Source organism: Notolepis coatsorum, assembly GCF_963971535.1.
Source record: "Notolepis coatsorum genome assembly, chromosome: 1".
NCBI lineage: Eukaryota > Metazoa > Chordata > Actinopteri > Aulopiformes > Paralepididae > Notolepis > Notolepis coatsorum.
Genome location: NC_140165.1, coordinates 301,417,351 through 301,430,450, shown reverse-complemented (window position 1 = coordinate 301,430,450; position 13,100 = coordinate 301,417,351). Strand labels below are relative to the sequence as shown.

At 46.3% G+C, this 13,100-nt stretch overlaps 1 protein-coding gene across 3 annotated transcripts in view; it reads left to right on the top strand.

Annotated features, from left to right (window-relative positions):
• The window catches only part of LOC311235627 (bridge-like lipid transfer protein family member 2), a 72,125-nt gene that overhangs the window by 56,124 nt on the left and 2,901 nt on the right, over window positions 1-13,100 (top strand). For all 3 annotated transcript variants that reach the window (XM_084323091.1, XM_084323090.1, XM_084323092.1), the window contains exon 39: window positions 10,657-10,791. In XM_084323091.1, coding sequence (XP_084179217.1) covers window positions 10,657-10,791 — 135 coding nt within the window. The remainder of the gene's footprint in view (window positions 1-10,656; window positions 10,792-13,100) is intronic.

The following is a 13,100-nucleotide window of genomic DNA, read 5'->3' as shown; positions in this document are numbered from 1 at the left end:
AATGTACTTTCCGCGACTGATGTCCCGTTTAATGTACATTTACGTACTCCCGGGACATCGCGTAATCATGTACTAACTAGGACATCGCGTGATCATCTTCCCGCTATCTGTATTGATCAATTGGTTAATTTAATCCAAAATACATCGTTTTCAGGAATGGAAGAGATTGTGAGCTTAGTTTGAGGTTGAAACAATGAATATTATGACGCTACTCTGGTAATTTCTAATTATGATTCCATCAGCTTCTCGGTCCTACTTCCCGCCTCTTTGCAAAGGAATCACAGAACGTTTTTAACAGAGTAGCGTTTTCAAGGATATCACATCATAATAAGCTCACGTATCTTCTTTTGTTGTACTGTGTGCCTTAGCTTTTGGTCGGCTCCGACTCGACCTGGAATAGCACTTCAACCTTTGTGCCTAAACTTTTGGGACTAGCACATATAACCCATCCTTTCAGAACCGCCTGATAAGGACCCAGGTGCACGCGCGCCCTGGTAACGATTCTCAATACAGATCAGATATATTAATGCACATTATTCTTACTCAGCCATGATCTCAATATTTGACAACATTCTGTAATATTCACCTGGCACAGAGAAAAGCGGGAAGATTTTAATTCCTTTCCATACATTTTTGGTCGACCAGTCTATATACTCACTTTTCTCTGTATAGATGAAACGATACAGCATGCCGGGAGGACGCAAAAAGTCTGTCACAAGTTCGTAGACGCCAATTGGCTATATTAGTAGATATCCTGATGAAGAATGTGCTCAGTCAACCGAGACTTGGTTATAACCTTTTAAATATTATAGCTATATTGACATTACTATGGCCCATTCAACATCGGGTATCTATCGTTCCGGATGTGGGAACGTTATATTTTTTCATTCATACATTGTTGTGTTAACACTTTGGGTGCCATGGGTTAAATTCATGATATACCATAGATTGCCAGCTCTATTTGTCTATGGAGAAGTACCCCTTCTTTGCATGGCTATAACTTTTTAAATTCTATTGCTACATTGCCATTATTAGGGCCCATTCAAAGTCCTATATGTATTGTTCATTGTGTAGCAACGTTAAACTTTTTCATTCACATATTCATAGTAAAGTATGGTCTAATGTATAAGTATGTTTTCATCTCTTTCTGCAGCTTTCTCCAGAACGTGATCTATAGCCCCAAATGCATTATATTGATGATGAAATACAGTTTGATGGCAATCGGGGCGATATAAAAAATTTCAATTGGACGTACTTCTAGAATGATCTACGTATGATCTGATGATGACCGGATGGGCGGGGGATCGTTTATAATTCCGTGGGCAGCGTTATATCATTCATCTAGTGTGGGTTATCTATGTTCATCATAACAGTTTATATGGAACACGTTCAAGAATAACGCTGAATCTTACCGGATCTTCCTCGCGCCGTTGGACGATCAGCGTGGTGTAGACTGTTTTCGATTATGGGATGTTTATCCTGATGAACCATTTCCAGCTTGTATAATACTATATACGTCCAAATCATGTTGTTTATCGAGTTATTGGCAATGGATCGCTATATATTGTGACGAGCCAGAGTGCCGGTAGCCAAACCGAGTGCCCGGAAGTAATATGGCCGACCAGCACAACCTCCACAGCACTTCCTGTTTGGCGATTGCACCGATCGGCCACCAGATGGCGCTCCTGAACCGCCAGAGAGCTCAGTGGGTCCTCCTGGTGGATCTCAGGCCAGCGGAGGGGAAATATGAATCCGATCACAGATTTTTGAAATATTGATATTAAAGACGCTGTAAAGCGTCCTTCGGCAACTTGAGCATGGCCGGGAATGACGCTGTAAAGCGTTTCCCGGCACTCAAAGTGTTAATACCGTCGAGAATATAAGTATGTTTTTAAGCTTTTCTGCTTTAATTCCAAAAACGCAAGTTATAGGCCCTGAAGCATATGATAGATTATCGATTGGCGTTTCTTTCCTATACACGCTATATTAAAAAATTCAAATGTATATGATCGGTATACATTATGCTTCATCATGCGTAAAGGGGGGGGGGGGGTCGTTTATAATTCCTTGATCGTCAGTAACGGCTTTATTTAGTATGGGTTGATATGTTGACCAGATGGATTGCAAACAAAGAAATGGACAATCAAGCTGAAAATAACGTTATATTCCTCTTACCGTTCGCCGATGAGACTGGAGGAAAGATATTCCAATTATTTGACGTCGATTATTTACACCCATTCTGCATCTTGACCCAGAGCCAGATCTGTAAATACAAACACATGTTAATTTTCCACTCTTTTCTAAGACCATCTGAGTGGGTTCTCCTTGATTGTCTGTGAGCTTAACAAAACATCAGCTATTTCTCATCCATCCCGTCCTAGGATGTAATGATAGTGTTATCATTTATCAATCATATCGCATATGTACACAAGCATCATATGAATGTGGAACCACACATTTTGAATCATGTTTAAAAATGTCTTACAATGGAAAGGGCTAGTTATCTTTCATTGGTTCTTTAGATAAACACATTAACTCAAGTGAATATAACCTAAACATCTTACTTTTAAACATAATCTATGTTGTTTGTGTTCCAAGTTTTCAACATTGAAAGCTTATAAAGTCTAATCTAACGCTGTTTATGTGGACTACAATTCCTGTACTGCCATATACTGGGAACCGGAAGTGTTTGTTTAGCTCCCATGGTCAGTATGACCGGTACGCCCACAGATGTATTATAATTCTGAAACAGACATTGTAATTAGCTTTATGTGACTTATAATGTGTAAATTAAAGCACATAAACACTCAAGTGATCTGAGATAGTTGTAATTTACTGTAACTGAGATGATAGTTGTGTATGTACAGTTTCTACGTCAAATGACTCCCTTTTCTTGACTCCTTTTTTTATCACAACCAGTACTGAATTTGCAAATCTGGTATGTCATAAATGTACATATGTAGCAGTACTGACTATCTGTATGTCATGTATGTCATATGTCCTGATAAATTGAAAATGGGGGACCCTGATGTAAACAAGACTAAAGTCTCTCTCTGGTCTGCATCCCCTTAACAATTGTGTATTGAGCTGTGCTGTATTGTACCCATTCTGCAATCTGTTAATAAAGTTTTCAATCAATCAATGCATCTATATTTATGATTTTCATACTCACCGGGGACAGCTGTTGTGTTGACGTTGGATCCGTTACGTGTCGTCAGCAACCTGCATCTCGCCACCGCAACTCAACATTTTCCAATAGCAGCGCGCACATACATATACAAATAAAACATATACTACACGTGGATTTCACGCACCCTTGGCCTTGGGCACATTACACTTTACGTTTGCCTATGGATAGTTTAATATAAAATCATAACTTAACGGCGCGCATAGCGTCACGTCATTGCTCCATGCGACGTTCGTGTGTTCTCATTCGCCTCGGAAATAACGCTTTGCAATTCATACAGTATTTTTCCCACGAGCTCTCAATAGCCTGGAATTCCTATACCAGCGTTTTGTTACCGAATGAACGCGCCTGTGCATATGTGAAACGTAAACAAACTGAAACGATAAAACTATACTTCCCCAAATGGTTGTTCCCGTGGGCCGGTTCCGGAAATTACTATCCTAGTTTGTTCCCGTGAACTGCACTTCAATGTTATTCTTTGTATAACGGTAACTCGTCTCTCAATGCTCGTCGCGCTATCCGCAGCCGGTTCTTGGCTCAATAAAGCAACGCGACGGGTCCTATAATACTTGTGCACATACGAACGAGACTTAAACAGACAAACAAACAATAATACATATAAGTTAACGTGTGTGTATATCTGATTGTATTGGATCGCTGTACGTTTAGTCGGCCAACATCTGTTGCGACAAGGCATTTATCCCTTGATTTAACTACACATCGTTATTAAAATCATAACGACCGAACCTGACTTCGAAATTTACCAGCGATATATTAGATTATATATACCTTTTAATCATACTCTCGGCCTCTTAACCCGCGACTAACGTCCTGTTTAATGTACTTTCCGCGACTGATGTCCCGTTTAATGTACATTTACGTACTCCCGGGACATCGCGTAATCATGTACTAACTAGGACATCGCGTGATCATCTTCCCGCTATCTGTATTGATCAATTGGTTAATTTAATCCAAAATACATCGTTTTCAGGAATGGAAGAGATTGTGAGCTTAGTTTGAGGTTGAAACAATGAATATTATGACGCTACTCTGGTAATTTCTAATTATGATTCCATCAGCTTCTCGGTCCTACTTCCCGCCTCTTTGCAAAGGAATCACAGAACGTTTTTAACAGAGTAGCGTTTTCAAGGATATCACATCATAATAAGCTCACGTATCTTCTTTTGTTGTACTGTGTGCCTTAGCTTTTGGTCGGCTCCGACTCGACCTGGAATAGCACTTCAACCTTTGTGCCTAAACTTTTGGGACTAGCACATATAACCCATCCTTTCAGAACCGCCTGATAAGGACCCAGGTGCACGCGCGCCCTGGTAACGATTCTCAATACAGATCAGATATATTAATGCACATTATTCTTACTCAGCCATGATCTCAATATTTGACAACATTCTGTAATATTCACCTGGCACAGAGAAAAGCGGGAAGATTTTAATTCCTTTCCATACATTTTTGGTCGACCAGTCTATATACTCACTTTTCTCTGTATAGATGAAACGATACAGCATGCCGGGAGGACGCAAAAAGTCTGTCACAAGTTCGTAGACGCCAATTGGCTATATTAGTAGATATCCTGATGAAGAATGTGCTCAGTCAACCGAGACTTGGTTATAACCTTTTAAATATTATAGCTATATTGACATTACTATGGCCCATTCAACATCGGGTATCTATCGTTCCGGATGTGGGAACGTTATATTTTTTCATTCATACATTGTTGTGTTAACACTTTGGGTGCCATGGGTTAAATTCATGATATACCATAGATTGCCAGCTCTATTTGTCTATGGAGAAGTACCCCTTCTTTGCATGGCTATAACTTTTTAAATTCTATTGCTACATTGCCATTATTAGGGCCCATTCAAAGTCCTATATGTATTGTTCATTGTGTAGCAACGTTAAACTTTTTCATTCACATATTCATAGTAAAGTATGGTCTAATGTATAAGTATGTTTTCATCTCTTTCTGCAGCTTTCTCCAGAACGTGATCTATAGCCCCAAATGCATTATATTGATGATGAAATACAGTTTGATGGCAATCGGGGCGATATAAAAAATTTCAATTGGACGTACTTCTAGAATGATCTACGTATGATCTGATGATGACCGGATGGGCGGGGGATCGTTTATAATTCCGTGGGCAGCGTTATATCATTCATCTAGTGTGGGTTATCTATGTTCATCATAACAGTTTATATGGAACACGTTCAAGAATAACGCTGAATCTTACCGGATCTTCCTCGCGCCGTTGGACGATCAGCGTGGTGTAGACTGTTTTCGATTATGGGATGTTTATCCTGATGAACCATTTCCAGCTTGTATAATACTATATACGTCCAAATCATGTTGTTTATCGAGTTATTGGCAATGGATCGCTATATATTGTGACGAGCCAGAGTGCCGGTAGCCAAACCGAGTGCCCGGAAGTAATATGGCCGACCAGCACAACCTCCACAGCACTTCCTGTTTGGCGATTGCACCGATCGGCCACCAGATGGCGCTCCTGAACCGCCAGAGAGCTCAGTGGGTCCTCCTGGTGGATCTCAGGCCAGCGGAGGGGAAATATGAATCCGATCACAGATTTTTGAAATATTGATATTAAAGACGCTGTAAAGCGTCCTTCGGCAACTTGAGCATGGCCGGGAATGACGCTGTAAAGCGTTTCCCGGCACTCAAAGTGTTAATACCGTCGAGAATATAAGTATGTTTTTAAGCTTTTCTGCTTTAATTCCAAAAACGCAAGTTATAGGCCCTGAAGCATATGATAGATTATCGATTGGCGTTTCTTTCCTATACACGCTATATTAAAAAATTCAAATGTATATGATCGGTATACATTATGCTTCATCATGCGTAAAGGGGGGGGGGGGGTCGTTTATAATTCCTTGATCGTCAGTAACGGCTTTATTTAGTATGGGTTGATATGTTGACCAGATGGATTGCAAACAAAGAAATGGACAATCAAGCTGAAAATAACGTTATATTCCTCTTACCGTTCGCCGATGAGACTGGAGGAAAGATATTCCAATTATTTGACGTCGATCTGCTAGATGCATTTCCCGTTTGTATGATGCAATAAACGCCGAAATCATATAGATTATTGCGTTTAGAAAGCGATCCCAATGCACTCGATTGTGTCTCTTGATCCACGTAACAAGATAGTACTGCCGGAGGGATTTCCTCGATGCACCAGCGCCACTTCCAGTTTGGTGTGGCGTGTAATTCGCCCGATCATCCACCAGGCGGCGGTATTGAGGCGTTGCAATATCAGACAGGGTGCCGCTGCAGTCCCGGAAGGAGACTGGATGAATTATGAATGCCATGGCGAATGTTATGCTATTGTCCATTGTCTCTGGAGGTGTGGTGTTAGCAGCTGTATTATCCATTTTTTGGTGAGATGTGGTAATTATCGGACTCACCCCAATCGGACTCACCCCATTTCAGGCCACATCCACTGTTCTATGTTTCCGGTCCAGTTCCCTACTCCCACTCACTGCTGATCTCAGAGCCATGTCCATACCCACGGAGAGCAGCCAGGCTCCATTCCAGTTGGGATGAAGGCCATCCCTAGCAAAGAGCTCCGGACGTCTCCAGAAAACATCGAAATTGTCTATATACGGAATCATTTTTAGGCAACAGTAACCCTTCAGCCAGATATGCAGTTCATGGATCCTGCTGTACTTGCCATCCCCATACCGAGGGGAGGGAAAGGGACCAGAGATAATACAGGCTTTCTTAAAAGACTGGACTGTGGAGATCAGGGCCCTAAAGTCCTCCCTCAATATCTCAGACTGTTGATACTTAATGTCATTAGACCCGGAGTGGATGATGATGGATGATGCCTGAGGATGGTCCTTGATGAGTGAAGGGAGTGCTGCCTTGATGTCCGAGACCCTGGCTCCTGGGAGGCAGTAGGTTCTGGCCCTCGGGACAGCCACATGACGCACCATTGAAGTCCCGATGACAAGCACAGAGGGAGGGGTAGGGGGAGCGGTGCAGGGCTCACCATCCCTTGGGGGTCTCCGTAGAGGTCTGCCGTCTATAGGTTTACCATTCCGAGTGGGAGGGGGCCGCGCCTGGCGAGGGATCCTTCAGAGAGTGAGGCAGGGTACCAGGAGCAGCAGTGAAGGACATTCCTGCATGACCAGTCTGCTGTAACACCTGTTCCCACGCCCCGGGAGAGGAGGTCGGTTTTAGTCTGGGGGTGAAGACCGGGAATCCAGGTAGCTGGCAGATCCTCCTCCCGCGCCTGTGGTGGGGGGCCCAGACAGCTCCTAGCCATAGGAGTGGGTGAGCCTGACCCCGGACGTTGCCTCTTGGCCCCTGGTGTCCGGTGGTCAAGCTCCACACTCTCCAGGATGTTGAATCTGTTGGAGAGTGAGAGAGACTCATGGGGTGGAGGGCTAAGACGAGAGTCCCAGGTTCGCCTCTTACGCCTCGACTGCACTTTAGACCAGGCCTGGGGAGGGGGGTGAGTAGGAGTGGAGCTGGAGAGCTTGGGCTTGGCTCCCTGCTTCCTGTATAGGCTCTCCCTAGAAGATCCACCCGAACTGGGGGCGGGGGGTGCTTCTCTCAGGTCAGCCGACAGGATGGTCTCCCGATGTCTCTGCTCTTCCAGATGGATGGTGGTGAGGAGGGAGACCCGCTCCAGCAACTCCTCCAACTGCTTGGCGATCTGGCAACAGCCAGTAGTGGAACACTCCAGTGGGGGACTGGTGTCTGATGTCATCCTGGAGCTGTAGGCTCAGGTAGAGCAGGCTGGAGGCTAAGTGGAGCTGGAGGCTCAGGTAGAGCAGGCTGGAGGCTCAGGTAGAGCAGGCTGGAGGCTCAGGTAGAGCAGGCTGGAGGCTAAGTGGAGCTGGAGGCTCAGGTAGAGCAGGCTGGAGGCCCAGGTAGAGCAGGCTGGAGGCTAAGTGGAGCTGGAGGCTCAGGTAGAGCAGGCTGGAGGCCCAGGTAGAGCAGGCTGGAGGCTAAGTGGAGCTGGAGGCTCAGGTAGAGCAGGCTGGAGGCTAAGTGGAGCTGGAGGCTCAGGTAGAGCAGGCTGGAGGCTAAGTGGAGCTGGAGGCTCAGGTAGAGCAGGCTGGAGGCTAAGTGGAGCTGGAGGCTCAGGTAGAGCAGGCTGGAGGCTAAGTGGAGCTGGAGGCTCAGGTAGAGCAGGCTGGAGGCCCAGGTAGAGCAGGAGCTGGGGGTCCTCGGGTGAAGCTGGTGGCCCAGTAGAGCTTGAAGGCCCAGTAGAGCTTGACGGCCCAGGTGAAGCTAGTGGCCCAGTAGAGCTGGAGGCCCAGTAGAGCTGGAGGCCCAAGTGAAGCTGGTGGCCCAGTAGAGCTGGAGGCCCAGTAGAGCTGGAGGCCCAAGTGAAGCTGGTGGCCCAGTAGAGCTGGAGGCCCAGGTAGAGCTGGAGGCCCAGTAGAGCTGGAGGCCCAGGTAGAGCTGGAGGCCCAGTAGAGCTCGAGGCCCAGGTAGAGCTGGAGGCCCAGTAGAGCTTGACGGCCCAGGTGAAGCTAGTGGCCCAGTAGAGCTGGAGGCCCAAGTGAAGCTGGTGGCCCAGTAGAGCTGGAGGCCCAAGTGAAGCTGGAGGCCCGGTAGAGCTGGAGGCCCAGGTAGAGCTGGAGGCCCGGTAGAGCTGGAGGCCCAAGTGAAGCTGGTGGCCCAGTAGAGCTGGAGGCCCGGTAGAGCTGGAGGTCCAGTATAGCTGGAGGCCCAGTAGAGCTGGTGGCCCAGTAGAGCTGGAGGCCCAGTAGAGCTGGAGGCCCAGGTAGAGCTGGAGGCCCAGTAGAGCTGGAGGCCCAGGTAGAGCTGGAGGCCCAGTAGAGCTTGACGGCCCAGGTGAAGCTAGTGGCCCAGTAGAGCTGGAGGCCCAAGTGAAGCTGGTGGCCCAGTAGAGCTGGAGGCCCAGTAGAGCTGGAGGCCCAAGTGAAGCTGGAGGCCCGGTAGAGCTGGAGGCCCAGGTAGAGCTGGAGGCCCGGTAGAGCTGGAGGCCCAAGTGAAGCTGGTGGCCCAAGTGAAGCTGGTGGCCCAGTAGAGCTGGAGGCCCGGTAGAGCTGGAGGTCCAGTATAGCTGGAGGCCCAGTAGAGCTGGAGGCCCAGTAGAGCTGGAGGCCCAGGTAGAGCTGGAGGCCCGGTAGAGCTGGAGGCCCGGGTAGAGCTGGAGGCCCAGTATAGCTGTAGGCCCAGTATAGCTGGAGGCCCAGTAGAGCTGGAGGCCCAGTAGAGCTGGAGGCCCGGTAGAGCTGGAGGCCCGGTAGAGCTGGAGGCCCAGGTAGAGCTGGAGGCCCGGTAGAGCTGGAGGCCCAGGTAGAGCTGGTGGCCCAGTAGAGCTGGAGGCCCGGTAGAGCTGGAGGCCCAGTAGAGCTGGAGGCCCGGTAGAGCTGGAGGCCCAGGTAGAGCTGGAGGCCCAGTAGAGCTGGAGGCCCAGTAGAGCTTGAAGGCCCAGGTGAAGCTAGTGGCCCAGTAGAGCTGGAGGCCCAGGTGTAGCAGGCTGGAGGCCCAAGTCGGGCCAAAGTTAAAAATATATCTCTCAGTCCACAGGGCAATAAGCCCCTGCTGCAGACCTAGTTACTAATGCAAAAAAGGAAATTCACTTTTAGTGCTAATGAAATAGAGTAACAGAGGTCTGAACTTGAATTGAACTAGTGTACTTTATCTCTGTCACCTCAGCATCTCTTTCTACCTTGGTTTTCTCATATCTCACACAAAACCAATAATTTCCTTGGATTTGATTTCTGAGTAGATATGATGAATTAGCAACAATTCACTTGATGAAGTAAAATCGGATGCAACCAAATAATACCACGGTTTGAGTCGAGTGAAAACAGATGACTGGCGAGCTTTTAAAAGAGAAAGTAAATAAAAACACAAGGTACAACTGAAGGCTAAATACTGGGTCTTCTTCCAATGGTCCACGAAAGCAGATTGATGCATTTTACTCAATTAAAACGCGATGCAGGTGCAGATAACACTTTTTGTTATCTTTGTTAAGTGTTTGCTTGAAAAGTCGGGACACTTGTATTGCGAATTCAGTCTGCGGGCCGGATGAAAATGCCAGAAGGGCTGGATTTGGCCTGCAGGCCTCGAGTTTGACACATTATTTGCCTGTAATCCCTTTCACATTCTCATCTTCTGACCCTGGGGAATTGGCATAAACATTTAACTCATTTACTTTTGGTACTGATAATATGTAATGACCACTTTTAAGTAGAAAAGCCTAACCAGGGACAGGGGTTGCAGATTAGCCTTGGCTAGAAATCCTACATGCAATACATCTGTATCTTGTTATTGTCACTTGCTACAATGGTCTCGTTTCCATTGTCCCTGACAAATAAACAAACAAATAAATAAATAATGAGCATCTAAACGTATTGCTATAGATTATAAAGTACATATTTATTTTGCTTGTATGGCATTTCTAAGCTCTTTAACTAAGAATCGACTAACTATACTATATTCCCAGGGAGAGAAGAGCAGTGTGGACTGGAAGGACCTGAACCTGGTTCTGCCGTGTCTAGAGTACCAGAATAAGACCTGGACCTGGCTGGACTTCGCCATGGCTGTGAAGAGGGACAGTCGGAAAGCACTTCTAGCTCAGGTAGGTACTTTGTGTTGTGGAGATGATTTTCTCATTATTTCTCCGTTCAACATCATATATAACCTTCACTCTGCTCACAGGATCCCATTCGGTTTTGATCAGATAAGTTGTTGACGAGCATCCCATCCGTCTGAAGCAGTCATCCACCAATAACATTCTGATTCAATATACTTTTGAATAAGAATGAATAACCGACCGTACTATATTCCTCTATATTACCACTGAGCTTAGTGCCATGTTTGCTATTGGTGGTTTGCAAAAAAGAAAAAAAGATGGTATCGCCTCTCTCAGCCACTCGGCGGGTTCCCGATTCGATTCCCGCTCCTCCGGGTCAGCGTGTCGAAGTGTCCTTGAGCAAGACACTTAACCCCTAATTGCTCCCGATGTGCAGGTTGGCACCTTGGATGAAAGCTGCTATATAAATGCAGCCATTTCATCTGGAGTTTAGAGGAGAGATTGTCTCCTACTAGACCAGAAATAGCCATCACAGGATCTGGTTGAATTACCATTTACCAAAACCTCTGACAATGTTTTAAAGATTGAACTCCAAAAAGCGGGACAGTTTGGGACACTGCCAGAAAGAGTGTGCCAAGAGATGCCGGTAACAGACTGTATCAGTCACGGGTGGGATCTACATTTGGGAACATTTTAGAGAGTTTGACTTTCGAGAAATACAGGCAATGCAGCCCCTTAAATTGAACGAGGCCGTGTCGAGCACAGATTGAGACCGTATGTACGCACCCCTTCCTGGGCCTCTCCCCGTTGCTCTGCAGTCAAAGCCACTCCCAAATCCCTTCCCTGTGCAGATCGTATTATCTTCAGTAATTAGACTAAGAAATTATAGGTAAAGGATATTTTGAGGTTCATGAATGGGAGCCATCTGGCTCTGCATCTGCTCCATACCAGGGCAGACCCAAAGTTCAGCTGTAATTATTTTCTGATAGTATTTTTCACCTTTTCAAAACTTCTTATGACCACCAGACTATCAGAAGGTCTCGTTGAGCCATGGTGTCCTACTTGGTCGACCCTGCGCCAGTCTGTTGTTATACCATCATTTATTTTCTTTATTGGTCCAACTTCTCCAAATTTCAACGAAGAGTGTATTTTCTGGGGGCTGACATCTTGTTTAGAACATAAAATTTGTCGTTTTCACGTCCAAGTCACATTTGATTCATCATGGCAGTGATGGTGCCTGCTACTTACCTATTTTTCCCCCACTGTCTTTTACCTTGTATTGTATAGTTTGTATAGATCGTTGTATATTATTGTCTGAACATTGGCTGTTCCATCTCCCCGTCTCTCGAAGTCCGTAACCTGGGCGTCACCCTTGACTCCACACTTTAATTTCACTCCCACATCAAATCCGTCACCAAGTCTGCCTTCTACCACCTCAAAAACATCTCCCGTCTCCGACCCTCACTCTTAGACTCTGTGGCTGAGACCCTGATCCACTCATTCATCACCTCCCGGTTGGACTACTGTAACATAGTCCTGTTCGGGGTACCCAGCAAAGCCCTGGACAGGCTCCAGTATGTTCAGAACTCAGCTGCCAGGGTTCTCACTCACACCAAGCCCTGGCAGCACATCACCCCCACCCTCACCCACCTCCACTGGCTCCCAGTCAAGTTCCGCATCACCTTCAAACTCCTGCTCCTCACCTACAACTCCCTCCATGCCCTCGCCCCCCGATACCTGTCTGATCTCCTCCACCAGCACACTCCATCCCGGAACCTACGATCCTCTGATCTAGGTCTCCTCTCCATCCCTCGCACCAGGTTATGGACTTTTGGGGACAGAGCCTTCAGCGTGGCGTCCCCTAAATCTGCTCTAAAAACACACCTCTTCACCAAGGCTTTTCCCCATCAATTAGTTTAGATTAGGTCCATTATCCCTTACCTTCCCTCATCCCCTTTTTCCCCCTATTTCCCTAGCCCTATTTTTTGTCCTGATTGTGAAGCGACCTTGGGTTCTATGAAAGGCGATATATAAATTTGATCTATTATTATTATTATTATTATTGAACAGACAGACTCTCCATTTCAACAACTTTGGAGTAAGTGTTTGACAAATCAGTGACCCGCATTTTACGTTTAGGTAATATAACACGCTTATGTGGCGACAGGAGGTAGAGCAGTCGTCTGGTAATCCGGAGGTTCCCTGTTCGATTCCCGCTCCTCCCAGGCAGCGTGTCGAAGTGTCCTTGAGCAAGACACTTAACCCCTAATTGCTCCCGATGTGCAGGTTGGCACCTTGCATGGTTGCCTCCGCTGTCGGTGTGTGAAATGTATTAGTGAATGGGTAAAATGTGA